Source organism: Dryas octopetala, chromosome 1, assembly GCF_963921425.1.
Source record: "Dryas octopetala chromosome 1, drDryOcto1.1, whole genome shotgun sequence".
Lineage (NCBI taxonomy): Eukaryota > Viridiplantae > Streptophyta > Magnoliopsida > Rosales > Rosaceae > Dryas > Dryas octopetala.
Window position 1 is genome coordinate 6,600,963 of NC_141366.1, and position 21,610 is coordinate 6,622,572.

Consider the following 21,610-nt stretch of genomic DNA (forward strand, 5'->3'; position numbering starts at 1 on the left):
ATTAATCTCCCATCCGAATTACATATATAAAAAACAAACCCAAGAGTTATGGAAGTGTCTGGCTTGCGGCAGTAGCATAAACCTTTTCCTCAAACAAAACAAACTATTCTTGATCTTGATCGAATTGGTGTTCTTGACAGTGCTGGTAAATTAAAGAAAGAAGATGCAGAATATAAAGTAATCTAGTGTATGCATTATCAGGAATTTCACAAACATCTGAGGAATTGATTCTTGTTATACTTGAATAAATATATTTTATACAAGACCAAGTTAGAGCACATACGTAGACATGTTAAGCATAGAGTCGACCACATCGTTTGAGATTGGACTTGGAGGGGGCCATTGTAAATGTGCTGCTAAGAGATTTGGTCTCAATCACCATATCCATCTGCCTAATAAGTGTCCTTCCATAGTACGTCCAACTGGAAAAAGAAGAGGCCACACAACTTAGATTACATTGCTATCCACAATACAAAGAGGGTTGAAAAGCAAACAGCATATGTGTAAATATATGTAATATTTAGATCTCTATGTAAATGTACCATGCATGAAAATTTAGAACTCTAGAGTTATGAAAGCACCTCACTTGCTGCAGTAGCATAAGCCAGTTCGTCAAACATAACAGCAAAGTTCTTGATCGAGTTGGTGTTCTGAACCAGATGAGGGAAGGTGTTTCTTAAATGCCCCCACTCTTCATATACAGCAATATAATAATCTTTTTCTCTATTTATCAATATATATAGAGACCCTTTCCATTGAGAGATTCCTTTAAGGAATCTCTCGTGGGTTCACTCCATATTATATTTTGATAATCGAAACCATATACATATATATACTTACGTTTTCTTGACCATTTTTTGTCGTACAATTGGCAGCAATTGAGTCCTCCAATTGTCTCTTGTGTCCATTGAGGGTTCTCCACTTCGAGAATGTTGAGGAGGCCTCCGATTAATATTGGCCATACCCATCAAATCAAATCTTGCCAAACATAAGCTAAGGTCTACCTCTTACAAGAGAAAGACTTGATGTCACTAGACCAAATGGTCATTAGTCACTCCCCACAAAAGGGATACAAAGAGCAATACGAAGCCATGAAGAGGGCAATTGCAGAGTTGCAGAAGGAGAAATAAAAAGCCATGAAGAAAAAGTTCATTGGAAAGAAAAAAAAAAGAAGCAAAAGTTTGGTGAAACGTTCCTATAACTACAGGGTTTCCTTGTTGGATTTGGTTTACTAGAAGTTATCCACACCACTACATATAATATATATGATAGTGATTGGTCTTCCTAAGTGTGCCGCATAGCAGCTTTTTTCTTGTACTGTTCTTAGAGATTGGAAGGATCAAATTCTCTCTTTTTTTTGGTAGAGTGGAAGCTGAAAAACCAAAACCAAAATAACTATTATTACAAAAGCACTCTTGGACATGCCCAAGATGCCATCAATCAAGGGAAAGAGATTGCAGCAAAGTTTCAACACTTCAGGGGTTCAGTTTCAGAGGCAATGACTACCAAGTCTACAATCAATTGCAAGAGTTATGCTGTAAAACAGAGAATCACTGATCTACTGGAAATAGCAGACAAGAATTGAACAAACTTAAGCAGAGAAGGAATGAAGCACTGAATGAATGCTCGATTGCTGTGAAATATAATTCAGCAAGCACTGGCCTGTATGAAGATGCAAACTATGGTTCGATTGGTCAAGTGCTTGATCAATTATATTTCAAGGTAATTTCAAAGATGGATGCGATTTTGAGCTATCCATATCTTCCTGACTCGTTGGCATTGATGAACACAAAATTACCAGTTATGGTAGAAGTACTCAAGCAATTGGAGAGGCTATTGAATGGGATGGAAAGGAAGATAAATGGGTTTGTAGAAGACTTCACTGACCTGGTTGTGTTTGCGGATTTGACCATTAATGATTTTCTGAATGTAATGGAACCGAAGATAAATGAACTGTGGAACAATTTGGGGTCTGAAACTGAATTTTTTTTTTTTTTACCACTGATTTGAAACTGAATTGAATTGGCAGGCTTTAGTAGGTTTTATAGACGGCTGGTTATGGTGGTTAAATTTATTTTCATTATGAATGTTATTTATATTATACTAATTTTAGTAAAAGTGAGGGATGATGTGAGATTAAATTTTTCTTTCCTAATTAAGTCAGAAGTGAATTACCATCCTCCATGAATTCCACCTTAAGAAAGACTCCATACAAAATTACACCACATTAAAAAACTCTTACCTTTAACACACCAAAATTTGACTATAAGAGTTTCTATTAAAAACACTAAACTGATATGGCGTATAAGAATATGGATTGCTTCATGTGGTAATGGCTGTGATCACAATTGCTGCTACAAAATGTACTGACCAGTGGCCACTTTATGGAATGTCTTGCAAAGAACCAACTGGTCAAATGCTCAATCAATTGTTTTGTGCAGTGGTTTCAGCTGCCCGGATCGCTGGCATTGATGAACACGAAAGTTGCCAATTGTGGTGCGACAACTCGAGGAATTGGAGACCAAGTTTTTTTTTTTTTTTGGCCAAGAATTGGAGACCAAGTTGAATGGGATCAAAACGGACATAAGTACATTGAGAGAAAACTTGGACGCCAGGGTAGGGTTTGTGGTTGGACCAATAATGAATCATTTTTTGAATACAATGGAATCCAAGATAAATCAACTGTGGAACAATTTGGGCTTGCCAGATGAGAAGAAACATAGAATAAGAGAGAAAGGACTTGAAGAAGTGAATTGAAGTGGTATGCTTTAGTAGTTTCTGTAGCTACTGGTCATGAATGGTGCTTTAGTATTTTGTACTAGATTTCTGCTCCTTTCTTTTTGTGACCTCATCCAGCAATTTTGTACTCGTTCATAGAGGTCACAATTTTGAAGGGAAATATATATTAGACTAGTTATAATTTTCTCTTGTTGTTCTTGTTGTTGCTGGTTAGTTGCTTGTTTAGTGGAGATCCAAGTCTTGACAATATGTAAAAACGTTTTCTCTATACAAGACCAAGTTATAAGTTATAACACATGTATACATGTCAAGCATGGATGCCACATCATTGTTTACTAGTGATATAGTTAGCTTGTTTACTACTGTGGGTTTATGGGCTTAGCTTTTGGGTTTAGTCAAGCCCTTACTGTCTGTTGGGTGTCTCTGTTTGTTGGGCTGGTCCTTAGTGGATCTCTCTCTTTTGGACTTCCTCATTCAAGTAATGTATAAAGTATAAACACAACAAAACAACAACAAAAATTGTCAATGAATTCCATATGGGAAGAGATGCAATTTTGCAAGTTTAACTTGATCTCCAACAAGTTATTTACAGTAAAGAACAGAATCAATCAATGTTCCTCAAGAAGCTGAAAAAAAAAAAAAAAATTCCCACTTATTATAGGCAGAACTAGCTATATGTGCATGCTTAGAATTGTTCAAAATTGAAACTTTGCAAGTACCCACTTGATCTCTCTCTTGTTTGATTTGTTGTTGTTGTTGTTGCTTCCCTTCTTGTCTGCTTCTTCTTCTTCACCACATTCCCACCAAAAACCAGAGCAGCCACAATCCCAACACAAGCAGTCAAACCCAGCAATGGCAGAGCCCACTTTACCTTCCACCAACCCTTCACAGCCTTTTCCTCCTTTCCCTTCAACTCCTCTCTCTTCTTCCTCTTCAACTCCTCTATGGCCCTCTTCAGCTCCAGAGACTCACTCATCTTCCACTCCATCTCCCTCTCCCTCATTGCCCCTTCCTCATTCTCTTTCACAGCATCCAATTCCTCTTTCATCACCTGAAAATCGAGCAGCCCAACCGCGCTCCTCGCTATCATCAAGTCCAGCATTTCGATCTCCGCGCGCAGCTCGGAAACCCCTTTCTCGCTGATACTGTTGGTTCCTCTCTCCGGCATTACGTCGAACACCTTGTCGTCGAGTTGGGTTGTTCCGAGTTCTTCGGGTTTGCTCACGTCCATGGCTTTCTCGTAACTTTCTTCAGCTTCGGGGATGTTTTTGGAGTCTTCGATTTGAATTTCCAGAGGTTCCTCAGTGGGATCGTTCTCCCGTGCATGATGGTCCGCGCGCTCCATGGTAGTGCAGCTCGCCATTGATATACGGACAAGGAAGATTGCGGTTTGCTTGGTGATAGTGTGGTAGATTCTCATTCAAGCAGAGTTCACTGAAACTAATAGTAAAGCCGATTTAGCGAGCCATTGTTTAAAAACTGCTTCATGTGATCATGTCTAAGGTTGGCTTCAGCTGGTCAAAAAAAATTTGAATAGGGTTGCCTTCCGGAGTAAATTTTATTTTTTATTTTTTACCAAAGCTTCAGGGGTAATTTGGGTAGTGCATCATGGAAGGGTAACAGTAACACTGCTGAAATATGATTGGAGTGCATTTTGTAACGAGTGCTTCTATATGCACACGAGAGTACACAAAGAGAGAAGGAAAGGAGGAGTGAGGACAGAGGATAGAGGGGAGGGGAGGATGTTGGTATTCCCGAGTTCCTCTCATATGCACACATTCTTTCCTCTCATTACATACCCCTCATTTTTAATTTAGAAAATTACAAATTTATTCTAATTCTAAATTACTATAAAGAATAAATATTATTTAAAAAAAAAAAACCAACAAACCACCTAAGACTCTGATCTCAACCTCCACCCTGCCTCTTGCCACCTCATCTCTGCCCTTGTTGCTAGCGGTCAGTACATTCCTCCTCCCTCTCTCTCTCTCTCTTTCTTTCTCTTTTCCACCTCCTTTGTCGGACGAGAAGGGAGGCCGGCAACCTTGTCGGCCCCCAAATTAGAGGTCAAAAACTTCTGATCTAGAGGCCGAAAAGACCTCCCTTCTTGTCCGATAAGGAGGGTGCGAAAGAGAAAGAGAAATCCTCTTTCTCTCTCTTTCTCTATCGCACCTCCTTTGTCGGACACCCAAATTGGAGGTCAAAAACTTCTTATCTGGAGGCCGGAAAAGTCGTCGGCCTCCCTTCCCGTTCGACAAGAAGGGTGCGAAAGAGAAAGAAAAAGACGAGGAAGAGACAGAGAAAGAGAGTGGAAGAGAGAGAGAGAGAAGGAACTCTAGCGACAAATCTGACAAGACCGGTGGGTGTAGGGGTGGAATCAGGCCTTGGGTTGGTTGTTTGTGTTTTTTTTTTTTTTTTTTTTTGTAGGTGTGGGTATTTTGGATTTTTGGGAGTGGTTATTGAGAAATTGTAAAATTTAAAAAGTTATATGGAGTGTATAAGAGTAAATGGTGTGTAGTAAAAAGAAATTATGTGTGTATATAGCAACACTCACTCTTTGTAATTTACCGTTTGGGTTAACTACAAAAGCTCTCAGAATTATGATCGGTTTTATACTCTACCCTTGAATTAAATTCTGACATTTTACCACCTCCATTATGTTCCGTCAAACATATATCCGGTAAAAATCAAATAGGCCTTCAAACATATTTCGAGACGGCATTAAAAATGATATATCAAAAGCTGTTTGGCAGGCTTGGATTAAGGGAGCGCAATTTTTTTGAAAATTATAATAATAGAACCCCATGTATGGATTGATAGGAAGGCAACAATCAAGTATAATTGGATGCTCGATCAGTATTAAAATATGTCTACAACACATCAATATAAAACAAGAACATGCTGACAATAAAACATAGCACAAAGACCAACTCATCCATATTGAACAAACAAGAGCTGAGTAGTGAAATTACTAGTTCACCTATTCTCAGCTCACCTATTGTGCATCGCGAGTTTACCGCCTTTCAGTGTGCTTATTCATATTAACAAAGAATTGAACAAAAACAAAAGTTGGAAGACAGCTGTAAAATCTTATTTTGAAGAGTATGAAGGCAAAGAAAAAGATGAACAACTTTTCATCTTGAGGATTTCCAATAAATTTCTTCTTAAACATTCAGTTTTTACCACATGTACACTTGTACATCACTACATCGCCCCCCGATGAAATTCCAATCTATGCTATATTTTACCCCGAGTGGCCTTACTAGTACGATAGAACAAGAGAGGCCACCAGACTACCCTACTATAATCTACTTCAACCAGTAGAAAGCCAATAATACCACAGAAACAAGCCACTCCTTAGTATGTAGCAACAAAGCATAAGCTAGAACAATCAAACAGTACAGAAAACTACACCATTTTTTAACAAATCATTTCATTAAATGAATAATGAAACCACATGTAAGACTGCTAGCGCTGTAACAATCAAGTAAAAATTCAAAGCTGAGTATAAAAATATGTCTACAACTCATCATAATAAAGCCAAGAAAAGGCTCACTACAAAACATAACACAAAGATTAGCTCATTCATCCTCTTGGCTACGCAACCTTGCAAGTTTGTTTGTAACAACAACATCAAGCTGGGCAGCTCTCTCAACAATTTCCTTCCTCTTCCTTGTCGACACATTGTGTGCAATCTCAGCACAGTAGGTCCTGATAACATAAATGCAAAAAAGCTTACTGGTCAGAACTGAAAGTAGAAAAGCAGATTAGAAAAAAAGAAAAGAGAAAACAGTTCTCAGCTCACCTATTGTGCATCATCAACAGTTCTAGTTCCTTGACATTGTGCACAACAAACTTCTTGAAATGATTAGGAAGATAGTGACGAGTCTTCTTGTCTGAACCATAGCCAATGTTGGGCATCAAAGTGACTCCCTTGAACTTTCTTCTTACACGTGAATCAATACCCTTTGGTCTTCTCCAGTTGGTCTGCAAAGAAATATCGATGCACCAGAATTATTCAAAGCACTTGTGACTAGGGAAATAAACCAGCTTAGACTGACAAAAATACTAGTTGACAAATGGATGTATGCAGGGTTATAGTAACAGTAAGCTGTTGAGAAACAAAGCTCACTGTGTCGCAAGACCTGTATAAAATTTAATGTATGCCCTGTAAACGAAATGTCCAGCTACAAATATAAAATCTGGACATCAGATACCATAGGCAAATGACTCCATAAATAAACATGCACGGATATCCACAAAATCACAAAATCGGCACGACAGATAAGAAATCACAACTTTATCTAAAAAACCAAATCTAAACACTGCAATCTCAGCCGAAAGATGGTGATAATTAACTTAATAATCACAAGTATATCAGAAATGTTAATGTTTGCATCATAGATTGCAGGAGAACTTTAGAAAATCAAAGACGATTATTAAAATTAGTAAAAGAACTAGATTAGTAAATAATGAAAAATACTGTAAGAGAAAAAGGTATGCAACATAGATCAGATGGTAGTGCATGTTAGAATTCATCATTCAATTGCAGAATAGATGGGTAACAAATCATCACTTCTGGTTGCATATCCCCAACAATAAAACCTTTTCGGGAAAAGGGACAAAAAAGTAAAAACAAAACACTATCATATTCATCAAATGGGATCAGATAAAAAATCTGGTCTAAATCACCACTTTGCACAAACACAAGGGAGAGTAGAATTATATTTAGTGGCGCCAAACAAAACAAGCGCACAAGACAAACAAGATGACAAAAAAATGACAAAAGAAGTAAGTTACTGTAAATAAGATCAGATAGTCGATCACTGATTCACCCTATTGCATCTTAAGATGCAAGTAAGACGTCAAAAGCTATCTTCATATCTGTCATAATGAAGTTCAAAACAATAAAATACAAACAAAAAAATGATTTGATAAATAGAAAAAAACATTGATCCATATAAGATCTCTGCCTGTCAGTATAACTTTTTTGGAATTAAAAATAGCCCATAGAAATAATCAAGCCCAAAATCCAAATGAGTATCACAGTAATTTAATTTTGAAACAAAAACAAAACCCAAAGAAATGCATATAGAATGCTATCAAACAAAGCAAGTTAATAATAAACATATGTCAATAGAATCAGATTTGAGCATGTCATTCACCACATGCATCAAATAGATGCAAGTAAGACTGGGGCGACAACAGTATCATCATTTTCACCAGCTAAACTCAACACTAACAGCAAAAGAAAAATATGAAAAATTAAAAAAATAAAACGGAAGGAAATTAAGCAGCAAGTGATAATTGTGAAGGTGGGTATACCTTGACGCAGATCTTGCGGTCGCTTTGGGGCCTTATGAACTTCTTGACCCGCTTCTTCACGATCGCCTTCTTCAGCAACGGGACCGCCATTTTCACTTACCTCCTGCAATTATTTTTAACCAGCAAAGAAGAGTAAATTGTGTTAGCCAAAACCAATCGAATCAAATGAGACTAATGGAACAGATCTGAAACCATAGACGAGTAAGGGAGGGAGGCAGGGAGGGAGGGAGGGAGAGAGAGAGAGAGAGAGAGAGAGAGAGAGAGAGAGAGAGAGAGAGAGGCTCACAGGGAAGTTAGGGTTTTGCTTAGCCGCCGAGCTCCAGTTTCTTCTGGGGCCTTGCGAGGTTTTATAAGCAAGAGTGTGCTTTCGGGTTACTAGGGTTTTGTCATTTGGGGTATGAAAACTAATGGGTCTGTTTGGTAAACGGCTTAACATAACCCCACTGAAGTTACCCTTCCTCCATTTGAACTGGGCTTAAAGAGACCCAAAAAAAAATAACTGGGCTTAAAGAGCCTACTGATTCTTTCCTCTCATGTTGACCTTCCAAACTGGGCCTGGCCTATTATTTTCTTGCTCATGGTCACAAATTAGGGTTAATCCAAAGATTAGTTTAATACAAAAACAATGTGGTTTGTGATTTTCCAAAAAATAAAAAATTGTAAAACATCCCATCTCGAACACCTTTCGATGTGTTGTTCTCGTGATCTGTTTTAAGTATCTAATGGTCAGGATGGGATATCTTGCAAACCCTTTTTTAGCTCCTAACTTTTTCATAGAGTATAATGCTATCTTATCATATATCTAGAATATATAGTTATCTTAAAAAGATTTTGTTGATTTTAAGTAACAATATGTAATTTTTTTTATTTGAAGTTTGAACTATCAAAATGTTTATGTCATTTCACTTTAGATATTAAATTTCAGTTTAGATACTAACTTTAAAAAATACAATTATATCTTTGTCTAACGGTCATTACTTTTTTATTAATTTATTATTTTTTCAATATTTATAAGGCTTAAACTTTAATGTTTAGTTTTTGAGTTATAAGACTTCATCCTCCAAACATAAATCAAAAGCATTAAATCTTTATAAATTTTAAATTTTTATTAATTTGAAATTAGTTGTGCCTGTTTTTCAAGTCACAACTGTATAACAAATTAATTTGTAACCTAATCCAAAATGTCTTGCTCTAAGTTAATACTTAAACTAAAAATAATAATATTTTATTACTTTACTAAAAAACTATTAATATTTGATATTTAATCCTAATTTTCTAAACTTAAAACAACATATTTTTTTGTTTGTTGCATTGGTAGTAACATCTACCTTTTCATAATAAGCAAAGAGAGGTATTAACTTATTTCTTAAAACAATATATTTTCGTTTTTTTTTTAAATAATAATAATATATATTTTTTCCATAAATAAGAGTTTTTGTCCATTATATTACAAAGACTCGTATACACCTTTTTTCTTTTTCTTTTTTCTCTTTTGCGTAGATAAAAAAAAATGTAGATTCAGTTGGTTGCGATTCACTCTGTAACCTCCATTATACAAAGCTTATCAAAAGAACAGGCCTTTAAAGAGCTGTAAATCGAACAACAAAACTCATAGGAGTTGGGAGAGCTAGGGGTAACATCAACCCACTCTTTATCCACCAGCTCCACATGCAAATTTTGCTTTGGGATCACATAAAACTTGAGTTTATTGATTTGTTTTGTCAACTTGTTCACAAAGTCTGTTGAGAATATCATGTCAAAACTCTCTTCAAAATCCTTTGTATCTTTGAAGATTTGGATCCCAACCTCAGCTTTGCGCGAATTAACAAACCCAAGAAGTAGTGAGTTCCCACCTACATATCTTTGATTGGTGCTGCATACCTGAAAGAAGGTACAGAAGCAATGAATCAAGTAAAAGAAAATAATAAGCTTAACGAATCATCAACAATGCAAGCAGACACAGCATTCATATGCAGCCTATGCGCCATGTGAAACACTAATAATCTGCAGCATAGTTTGGCATGCTGTAAGCCAGTAGATAAATGCAATAGCATTCTGAACAGCAATGGCAAGTAGCCATGACACCATATGAAATGCTTCCATATGCAAACAAAAAAAATTGAAGCATCAGTCCACTAAGTATAAACCTGTTGGAACAGTTTAAGATAAGAAAATTTAGTACTTTAACTTCACTCAACTCCACATAGGCAGGTTATGCAACAAAGTAGGTTTCTTCCTTTCTGTAACGTTTATTTGGAGAAGGTTTCCAATAGATGCCTTCATAACTTGAATGCCTAGTGGCTAAAGAAAGTTGGTGAAAACTGACAAGCATATATGACATGCAGCCATGAAACGTGGGGCTTTATTGTATGTCTAAATGATGCAGGAGCATCTGCTAGGGTTTCCAAAATAATTTCCTAGATTGATTAGGAATTTAGGAGTCTAGTTTCTTGATTATTAGATCTTAATTAATAAGGATTTGCCTTTATGTTTTCCTAGTTAGTTTAGGTTTATGTTTTCCTCGTTACCTTAGGTTTATGTTTTCCCTATATAAGCTTAAGGCTTAGGTTGTAATACAGTTTTTATGCAATATATTTTTTCTGATAATTCAGATTTGAGAGCTTCTTTTGGGTCCCTAACCCTAGAACTCATTTATCTACGTTCCAACTTTGATAATATAGCTTTATTCTCTTCTTTTCCTATTGTTTGTTGCTGGAAGTATTCTATACAGTGGTGTTTTTGCCCTAAAACTATTGCTAGACAGCAGCCTTTGCTCTTGTCTTGCATCACTAAAGCACAATAAACCATATATGTGAGTTCTTGTCGATTTTTTTTCCTTTTTTTTTTTTTTGTGTGCTCTGAGAGAGACAAAACTACAAAAGTGTCTTCTAACATCAATATATGTGTAACTTGTGAACCGACTCAACATCTAAACTATATAACCAATTTTTCTAACCTCAATATACTCCACACCCATTTCACCAAGATTCTCTGGAATATTGTGTGAAGAAAGCAAACTGAAAACTCCTCCAGACCCAACTGGTGACTGGAGTATTTCCCAGGGTGATTTCATCAAAATCTTATGCTTCTTCTCTTCTTCCACTGAATTGCTGACAACCGGAAGTTTTTCTTCCTCTAATAACCAGACCTGTGAGAGGGTCAAAGAGGACATAAGAAACATATACAAATTATAAAATCAAACTCTAGGCAGCTGTGATTTCTTTCTATCATTTTTCACTTGACATAAAATAAGGACACCTTTCCCATCTGAAAAAGAAGTAAGACATATGTATCTCAGTGTTCTATAAATGATGATCAGTTTAAAGTTCACACGCATGTGTGAACCAGGGGTCCGAGGATCACATCATTAGGTTGGACAATGCATATCACAATTAGTGTCTACATTTTGAGTTCAAATACTTGGTCCAACTGGAATGTTAAAATAATATTTTTTCTGTGAATTTCAATTAAAACATCGGTATAAGTCAAGTTTAATCAGAATTTTGGATTACTGAACTTTGAAAGGAAAATATAATTTTGAATTTATGCCTGTGAAGTGAGAATTACTGTTTCCATGGAGTACCGGATTGGCGGATTGTGGCCATTATTTATGGCAATTAATATGACTAGTACCATACCACGCCATAATGCTATATCAAAATTGTAAAGAGAAACTCTTCATGTTATGCTATAACCACAAACCTTTTCAGGGACAAAGCCGAAGTAATCATTTTCTGAGAAATGCATCCTTAAAGATTGAATATTCTGAGCTGAGCAAACCAAAATCAAAGGCACTGATGTACGGTCTTCCATCTGCAACAAGATACGTCCATTAGACCATGCTGTGAAAACATTCTCCAAACAAGGGTAGCCCCGCCACGCCACAAAAAGAAGGGAAGAAATAATTTTGACCATTTTTGTACAAGTTATTCTCACAAGTAATGAAACATGAATCTTAATGGAGAGCTATTAAGTACTCAATAAAGTTTCTACAATGAAGTGGGAGCATGAATACGCTCAAGGAAACTGACAACTCAAATATGCCCGCACTCTAGTGTGTATATTCACAAGTGAAAGAAAATCTCTACATGTATAACATTTGTTACTGACCCCAAAAAAAAAATATATAACATTTGTTACACATCGTTTGCCCCACTGAAATTTACTTGAGAAAAATTGTCCATATTAAGCACAGTTTAAATTGAAGTGGAGAGCTGAACAACAAAATCCTGAAACGTACATAACACCAGAACTCCAGCCAGAACTTGAAGTGATCACAAATTTGTTGCAAATTTTATAATGAAAGGGAACATGTGGAAAAATATAGATTATCTTTAAAGATCATCAGAAAGAGCACCTCAAATCAAAAATAAAGAATCAGTATAACCTTTACAAATCTCTGATCATCGCAAAGTAATGTCTGAAGATAGGGAATTATTGATTTCTCAGTGCCGTCGGAATTTTCAAGATCAGGTTTACAGCCCAGTTGCGGATTTCCACTGTCATTTACAACTAAAGCAATGGCAACTTTGCCTTTAGATATGAGATCTACCCCCTTCTCTTGCAAATGAAAATGTGTACCCAGCTTATCTTTACTTGCAGAAGAAATGAGACATTTCTCTGATATTTCCAGAATACTACTTCGTTCTTCGGCTTTGAGGGCGCTGACCATCTCAGTTTCTTTCCACCTGAATCAAGAAGTCAGACAAAGGTTAAATGCCAAAACATCTGACAGTAGAACAGACATCCATTATGCAGTCAGTGCACACAGTTTCATCTCGAGTGGACACAGTGGCGGAGCCACAGCATAACCAGAGGGGACACGTGCCCCCCTTCTCTCAACTTAGTTTGATTTGTTTTCTGATTTTAATTTTAAATAGATATAGTTTTTGGTATGTAAATCACAAAATTTACATCCAAGTGCCCCCCTTCAAGTATCTCCCTTCCAGTCTTTTCACTCCTCTCTTACTCTCATGCTAATTCTTTCAGATATTTCTTTCTTAGCAAGGGTATGATCACACATTCTTCTCATCTTTGGTTAATATTTACTCATGTAACAAATTTGAATAAATAAAGAGTGTAAAATTGAAAATTTTTGTAACAAAATAAAAATTAGCTTGAAATGTTACTAAAAAAAATAGCTTGCATTGTTAGGTGCCCCCCTTGTCAAAATTTCCTGGCTCCGCCACTGAGTGAACATCTTTGTTTGAGAGAGAGAGAGAGAGAGAGAGATTCCTACAATCAGATTTCAATAATAGATACCGAAACCACTTTCAGTTTAGGTTAGAATATTTGAAGCATAAATCCATTCATTCTACTTCATGAAACAGGTGATCAAGAAAATAAAATGTAAACAAATCATATTAAATTCACCTTTTAGACAGTATCTCAACATGTTCTATAGCCTGTTGAAGCAATTTTGAATTTACACCAACAATCTGATCAGCAAGTAAGTTCCGTTGTGCTTTCTCTCCAAATCTTAACCCATCAAACACATGTTTTTGGTCCATTTCACACAGTTTCTTTTTTGCTGCTATGAAGCGCTTCTGGAACTTTTTTTTCTCTTTCCATTCCTGAAATGTATCAAAAGATGAAGAACTGAAGGCACAAATGCCACCAAGTACAATAGTATGCTAATTTAAAGAAAACAATGGCATATTAATCTACCTTAAAAATGCACTACAGTTGTAGTGAATTAACACCCCCTGTGATCTTGTCCTTGATGTATTCTAGAGTTAAAACAGATATAGCAAACAACACACAATATGGCAGCAAAAGTAAACACAAAGAACACCAAGATTTGTTATCGAGGTTCGGCTAACTTTGCCTACGTCCCCGTGTGATCCTTAGAGAATCACAGCTGCACTATGTATAGAATAAGAGTACAAGAACTTATTGAAACCCTAGACTACCCAACTCGCAGCCGCTCTCTTCTCTCTTGCACAAATAGCTCTCTTGTGTTTTTCCCTCTTGAAAAACCCTTCCCTTGAAGTCACTCACCCTTGAGTCTCTAACCCGAGTCTCCCTTTGAGTTTCTTCCCTAGAAGTCTCTAGCTATATATATTTTTTTTTTATGAGACTTGCAGCAGCCTATTTATAGAGCATAGACTTACCACTTACAATATGGATTCCTAATCCTAATAGAATTAGGTAATCTACCTATTAGCTAATTCTATTCCCTTGTACACAAGGAAAACCCTTTAGAACTCCTTCCCACATTAGGAAAGTCTTGTGCAAGTCCTATTTGTCTTCCAAAATCGTACCCCACTAGGAAAACACCAAACTACCCCACTGCCCAGTCTCCCTACTGCTCTTGGCCAGATCTGTAGCTTCCTCCAGAAATTTCCGACGAGACAAAAACACAACAATCTCCACCTTGGCGAGTCGGAACCAAAGCCATGAATGTTGTACCTTCGAGATATTCTCTAGTCTTGAAGTAACCTCGAACAAACCTCCAAGAACCCCTTCACATTGGCAAAAAACCTATTGCCTCTATGCACCTTAAGTGAGAAGGTGCTCCACCTCAATCAACTAACTTTGAAGATTGAGCAAGCTCACCCCGAGCTTGTACCTTCGAATCTTAATTGCAGCCTCAAGATTCTCTTCGCCTTTTGTTCCATAAACCCATTCATAGCCAACGTTCTCCTTGGATTTAGGAACTAACTTCCAACTGAAGTTCCTTTGTAGAGACAACCTAGCACACCTCCGACGTTCCCATTCCTTGCTCTCACAAGCCCCCTTGAATGTAGCCGTATTTCCCTTACTAACACCATAGTAACCTCTGTCCTTTTCCCACCAAAACTTGTGAGTTAGCTTGATGGTACTTTTGGGCTTGGACTGCCTTGTGCTCTTTTTCTCCACCTGTTCTTGAACCTTTGTTGATTGTTGTTGCTGCCCAAACTCTTCAACCCTTGTGTTATGCTCCACCAGCTCAGAGTTGGCCTTCTCTTGAACTGGATTTACCTTCATAACCACCTTGGTTGCCTTCATGGTTGCATCTTCCTTAACAACAATCAAACCTTCCTCATCTTTATTGACTTCCCTTGCTGCATCCTTGAAGTCAATCTTTGATGAATAACTAACCAAGCAACAATCATGGTTTGTTGCTTCTTCTTCTTTAGCCGTAGCACTTATTTGATGAGACTCTTCCTTTGTGAGATGATGCCCTTGCTCTCCCTTGTTACAATGCTCCATGAGCTCAACATCCAAGCTCTCTTTGGTAGACGCAGCTGCTCCACCTATCACTGTAACCCCGGAAAGCTTGTAGAGATTATTAGATTGCACAACTCCCTTCAGGATCACACTTAATCCTTTTGAGACTTGGAGCTTCCCTGCTCTAGACTTGAATGCATACCCATTCTTCTCTAGAGTTCCAAGAGAGATAAGATTTCTTTTCAATGTAGGAATATATCGCACATTCCCAAGCAACCTAACAATTCCATCTCGCATCTTCACCTTGACTGTGCCGACGCCATGAATCTTGCACACAGAGTTATCCCCCAACAAAACTTTGCCCTTACTAGATTCCTCATATGTATGAAACCACTCCTTGTTTGCACACATATGAAAACTACATCCGGAGTCCAAATACCAAGCATGTGGAGTAGAATTACCTGAAGATACCACCAAAAGCTCCCCATCGTCGACCACGACGTTACTTGAGTTTTCATCCCTTTTCTTCTTCTTCTCCAGCCATATCTGGCAATCCCTTTTCCAGTGGTCTAGTGAACCACACTCAAAGCAACCACCTTCTTCATCGGAATCATTGGACTTCCCCTTTTTGCTAGATCTACCCCTCCTTTCCTTCCCTCGACTCTTCTCCTTGCCCTTAGCATAAAGACCTTGTGATGACTGAGTGCCTTCGGTCAAATCATCTAACTTTGCATATGACTGAAGCGCTTGCACCACGTCATCAAGCTTTAGAGTCTCCTTTCCAAACATCAAAGTTGTTCGGAAGTGCTTGAAAGAAGATGGCAGAGATCTCAGCAAGATGATAGCCTTATCATCATCTTTGTAAACTTCTTCGACCTTGTCGAGATTAGCTATGCAATGCTGAAATTTGCATACATGATCCGCTACATCTCCACCTTCTTCTAGTCGAAGTCCGAAGAGTTCATCCTTCAAGAAGAGTTTATTGGACACCGTCTTGCCCATATAAACACTCTCTAACTTGTCCCATGCTTCTTTTGCTGTCATCGCCTCTGTGATGTGAGACCTCACGGATCTTGTAAGGTGGATCTCTATTGAACTCTTGGCCTTCTTGAGAACCTTGTTCCATGTTCCTTCTGACGTGGTTGTCGGCTTCTCACCAAGAAGTGCATCATCCAGATCCTGCTGCACCAGCACATTCTTCATCATCCGTTGCCAATCTGTGAAATCATCCTTGCCATCATATGGCTTCAAAGCATGCCTTAAATCCCCTAAGTCCATGCTTCGACCTCCTCTAAACATTGCAGAAACCTTCTAGCCAACCTGGCTCTGATACCAATTGTAGTGAATTAACACCCCCTGTGATCTTGTCCTTGATGTATTCTAGAGTTAAAACAGATATAGCAAACAACACACAATATGGCAGCAAAAGTAAACACAAAGAACACCAAGATTTGTTATTGAGGTTCGGCTAACTTTGCCTACGTCCCCGTGTGATCCTTAGAGAATCACAGCTGCACTATGTATAGAATAAGAGTACAAGAACTTATTGAAACCCTAGACTACCCAACTCGCAGCCGCTCTCTTCTCTCTTGCACAAATAGCTCTCTTGTGTTTTTCCCTCTTGAAAAACCCTTCCCTTGAAGTCACTCACCCTTGAGTCTCTAACCCGAGTCTCCCTTTGAGTTTCTTCCCTAGAAGTCTCTAGCTATATATTTTTTTTTTTATGAGACTTGCAGCAGCCTATTTATAGAGCATAGACTTACCACTTACAATATGGATTCCTAATCCTAATAGAATTAGGTAATCTACCTATTAGCTAATTCTATTCCCTTGTACACAAGGAAAACCCTTTAGAACTCCTTCCCACATTAGGAAAGTCTTGTGCAAGTCCTATTTGTCTTCTAAAATCGTACCCCACTAGGAAAACACCAAACTACCCCACTGCCCAGTCTCCCTACTGCTCTTGGCCAGATCTGTAGCTTCCTCCAGAAATTTCCGACGAGACAAAAACACAACAAACCTGCTTTAGTAAGCTTTGCAGAAGGTATCCGTGTAATGCTTATCAAGGGGAAAAAAAAAAAAAAAAACTTAATCTAACAGAAAATCATTTGCCAGTTTCCACACTCTAATTCTGCATTAGTACAAAATCTCATAGATAATATGGCATAGGACCAATCTCCATGAGATCACATAATCCACCTATAATTCAACCCATAGAAAGCCAGGAGTTCCCTACTGTAATCAGGGTATGAGAGGACATAAGATTACTATATATATATATATATATATCTAAAAGTACAATCCAATTAGCCTCTAACATATCTATTGTCACAAAAGCACCAACTGGTGGGACTTTGACTTTGTAATTCTTTCAATGATAGAATGCAAAGCTTGATAACATGGATTATAATGCATGAGCATATTAGATAATGCCATTTTGGAAAAGGTTGGGGTTAAGTAAAAACAAATTAGTGTAGAACAGGAGAGTGTGCCTCACAAGCTGGCGCCTTTCTTTCTTGGACCTCTCATCAAAGCGTAAATTTAGTTCAAGTAGTCCCTTTGGAGGTGTAATCTGCATTTCTTTTCTTTCCATATCAACATTTGGAACAATTTCTTCGACAAACGGTATCCATACAAGGTGACCAGATAATCTTGTTCCTGTTGGCTTTGACTTTCCAGTTGAATCAAGGATATCTAGAGATGAATCAAGCATAACCTGTAGAAGATCACTCGCTCCACTGTTGAAAACATTAACAACATTTCCCACAGGTTCACCAGTTTCCTGAAAGCAAGAAACATATCTTATGACATTAAAAACCCTAAGTTAAGTTCTGACCATGATAAGAAAAAGAAAAAGACAACTTTCTCCCCAGAGTAAGAGAAAGAAAAATCAATAAGGATAAATAAAAGCTATTAATAAAACAAAGTTCAGGTTATCAAAGGAAGAACTTCAGTATAAAATGATGCCATTTTTTTTTTTTTAAACAGACCACAGGGATACAAAAGAAATTAGCTGTAAGGAACACACACATATGCTTGTGCGCAAAGCCATATTTTCAAAATACAATACATTATCAACACAAACCTTGAGAATAACTCTCATTCCGACAAGATCACGAGTATAGATTTCACCTTCCCCCAACTCCGGCCTATCTTCTTCCCTCACAAGTAAAGTTGAACCAATAAGCTGCCTAGCCTGAACAAATAATCAATGGTTAATTGGTTATAGACACATTAAAAATTTATGATTGTGAACACAAACAAGTTTTCAATGTTCTCAAGGACAAAGAAGTGTGCCTTGGAAAGCTTAATCATGAAACTCTATTATAAGTATTTTAAACCCAAATTAGGCTACCCCCATATGTTTATGCATAAACAGAACTAACACAAAATGAAATTAGAGAAAAGAAAGTGAAACAAGTGAATTAATACATGAACATCTGAAAACATAAGTTAGCTCTCAATAAGCTTACTTGGTCCACTGTGTCAATTCCTCTCAATCTAAGTATCCAACTCTTTTGGCCAGGGTGTCCTCTTCCCTCCACCAGCTCAACTTCTTGAACTGTTTCTCTGCCTGATATTTGTTGTCTCAACCATCTTCTTCCAGGCTAAAAGAAAACATCAATTTACCATAAAATAAATTATAGTATTCAAGGAAAACCACCCCAATCAAATAATGACATTCCAAATGCATTTTCATTGTTTTACCTCGGAAAACCTCAATTCAGGAAAGTCAGTGCTGGGTTTCACACGAATCTCCCCTTGAAGCCCATGGACATTGGCAATGTACCCAACTTTAACGAATCCTGACTCTGTCTTTGCAGTCTCAACAATCTCTTCAGCAACTTGAGTCACAAAACAGACAATGAAAAAATTTTATTATACAATTGACTAGGAAAAGGATTTCAACATCATCAGAGGATATTCCACATGTGTTTTCAAGTCTCATGAATTCCAAGATAATTTTTCTATCTGGAAAGACCAAAACCACCAAATGGCATTTCCATAAGCATTTCATAATTATTCAGTATATTATGCATCATATATACCAGTTTTTACAATTATGTAGTTGCAGGAGAGAACAAACAAAAAGAAAAAAGCACACAGACTCAAACATGGAAAGATTATAGGCATAAACCCAAAGAAAATTACACCCAATAACAAATTTACAACGAATAGGTTAACAAACAATAGCACAAATCTATCAAATGAAACGAAATCCTCAGAAAATTCTTAAGTGACTAAACAAGCAAATTCAAAAACTTATTACATATATGAAAAGTGTACAAGTGTCTATACATATGTACGTGCATATACATAATATATGGTGATGAACGTATACATGCGTACCTACGTACATACAATGCTTACATGCATACATACATATATGTTAAAGGTTTTAACACATTAATTACTGGTGGTTCAACTAAACATATGAACTGCGACTACAACTTACTAACCTCATTCATTTTTGAGCTTCTGAGCTGCTCAAAACCAAAATTAAGCAGACCCAGTACACAAAAGACCGAGATAAATCAAACCCATTAACAATATATCTCCGAATTAAAGGAATAAATTCCTATTGATAAGTGAAGTACAAGTTACCAGTGCTGTGTAGAGGAAGGAGGGCAGGGCGGTAATTGTGCAGACGATTGAAGGGCAACCGGAGAGTTGAGAAAACTGAGTCAACTCGAGTGAGTCGACTTTGAAGTGGAGCAGCGAGTCTATGAGAGGTGGGGGGAAGAGTGGGAAGTGGATTTGAAGAACAGAGAAAGGAAGCTCTCTGCATTTTTGGGCCGACTCACTGAGAGTAAGCAAAGCCTTGGGTTTTACACATGGATAATGGTTTAAACACACGGTGCTGCTACTAAGAGTATGTACACTGATCTTTTACTATATATTATATTATATGCTATATTTAGTATGATTTTTAACATTTAACAATAACTTTTGTGTCTTAGCCAAAAAAAAAAAACAATAACTTTTGTGTTTTTGGCCAAAAAAAAAAACAATAACTTTTGTGTTTTTTGCTTGAATGACACAAAATTATAGCTATATGTTTATATTTTTAATATATTCATACAATAATGCTAGTTGTCCCACATTTTTTTTCTCACATTATTAAATTATTTTAATAATTATATTATTATAAATATTTTAATGAAATCTTTAATATAAACCTAATATTAAATATATTTTAATATTATTATTTTAATACTCAAATTAATATTTTAGTATTTTTGTAAAATTTAGAAATTGTAAAATTTGAATAGATGGTCAATTCAAGGAGTAAAATTTCGAAATTTTCGGCGAAATTTCGCTGAAAATTTCGTTTTTTAAGGGTATGGAAATTTTAACACTATACCAAATTAATTTCGAAAAAATTTCGCCGAAATTTTCGAGTCACGGGGTGGGAGGCGCGGGTTCTGGGCGAGTGAGGAGGCGCGAGGCTAGCTGGGCAAGGAGGGAGGAGGCGAGCGATGGGCGCGGACGGTGGATCTGTGCGAGGTGAGCGAGCGGCGCGAGACTGGCTGAGGAAGAAGGGATGAGGCAAGCAACAGGCACGGGCGGTGCGGGCGGCGCGGGAGGAGGGCGCAGATCTGGTGGCTGGGGAAGGACTGAAGGAAGGGAAGACCAGTGGGGGAAGAAGAGGAAAAGAAAAGAAAAAAAGAGGAAGGGCACGGGGGAAGAAGAGGAAAAGGGAGAAAAAGAAAAGAAGAGAAAAGAAAGGAAAAGGAAAAAAAAAAGAAAAAAAAAAAGAAGAGAAAAAATGAAAGAATTATTTTTTTTTTTTAAAGTAGATTGAGATTTGGAGTCTTTAGACAATTGGAAAGAAAAAAAAAAGGTTTGAGATTTTATTTGGGGTTTGATCTGGTCATTTTTGTGTTTCGTTTAGTTATAAACATAAATTATGAAAAAGAAATTTATCCCCTTATCATAAAGTTTCATTTTCTTAATGGTTTTCCAATTTTGATAATTTGTAAAATTGAAATTTTAAGTAAACAGTTGTCGCCGCTGCTGCTATCGGATTGATTCTATTTTAACCCAATTCGGCTTAATTTAACTATCAAAGACCATTTCCAAGTCCCTTTGAGCAAGCTTGCTACTTTTCGTTGCCACATTAGTGATTTATTCGTGTAATTTTATTATGTAATTATTAATTAGTGAAGTATTTTTTTAACAGTATTGTCTCCGGCGCACATTATATTCATCACATATCACATGAAATCTACTATATTATTTGATTTCTTCAATGTTTTTTATCAATGTAGTAGACTAGTAGATAATATGTTAAATAAACATATGGTCAAGTTTCATTCAAAATTTTCATATTTTGATAGCAATTTTCAACGTTTTTGTCTAATTTTATCGAAATCGAAATTTCCGCGAAAAT

The 21,610-nt window shown here is 36.9% G+C and overlaps 2 protein-coding genes and 3 non-coding genes across 5 annotated transcripts; all 5 read right to left on the reverse strand.

Annotated features, from left to right (window-relative positions):
• Positions 1 to 6,214: 6,214 nt before the first annotated feature.
• Positions 6,215 to 8,459, reverse strand: LOC147297065 (Ribosomal protein L32e). Its single transcript, XM_086245934.1, has 4 exons — positions 8,351 to 8,459; positions 8,065 to 8,167; positions 6,545 to 6,726; positions 6,215 to 6,450 (listed from the first exon to the last, which is right to left on the reverse strand). Exons 2-4 carry the CDS (start codon positions 8,152 to 8,154, stop codon positions 6,321 to 6,323), a joined length of 402 nt encoding a protein of 133 aa, XP_086102060.1. The 5' UTR covers positions 8,155 to 8,167; positions 8,351 to 8,459; the 3' UTR covers positions 6,215 to 6,320.
• Positions 7,066 to 7,149, reverse strand: LOC147297066 (small nucleolar RNA Z196/R39/R59 family). The gene has a single exon (XR_015120104.1). It is a non-coding gene; the product is annotated as a small nucleolar RNA Z196/R39/R59 family (small nucleolar RNA).
• LOC147297067 (small nucleolar RNA Z195/SNORD33/SNORD32 family) lies at positions 7,245 to 7,322 on the reverse strand. Its single transcript, XR_015120102.1, has one exon. It is a non-coding gene; the product is annotated as a small nucleolar RNA Z195/SNORD33/SNORD32 family (small nucleolar RNA).
• Positions 7,879 to 7,960, reverse strand: LOC147297068 (small nucleolar RNA U31b). The gene has a single exon (XR_015120107.1). It is a non-coding gene; the product is annotated as a small nucleolar RNA U31b (small nucleolar RNA).
• A 1,116-nt stretch (positions 8,460 to 9,575) lies between the features above and the next one.
• On the reverse strand, positions 9,576 to 20,076 carry LOC147297069 (16S rRNA processing protein RimM family). Its single transcript, XM_086257186.1, has 10 exons — positions 19,822 to 20,076; positions 18,925 to 19,061; positions 18,690 to 18,824; positions 18,302 to 18,412; positions 17,714 to 17,998; positions 13,438 to 13,637; positions 12,452 to 12,752; positions 11,767 to 11,877; positions 11,021 to 11,212; positions 9,576 to 9,945 (listed from the first exon to the last, which is right to left on the reverse strand). The coding sequence occupies exons 1-10, from the start codon at positions 20,003 to 20,005 to the stop codon at positions 9,598 to 9,600; spliced, it is 2,004 nt and encodes a 667-aa protein (XP_086113312.1). The 5' UTR covers positions 20,006 to 20,076; the 3' UTR covers positions 9,576 to 9,597.
• Between the last annotated feature and the right edge of the window lie 1,534 nt (positions 20,077 to 21,610).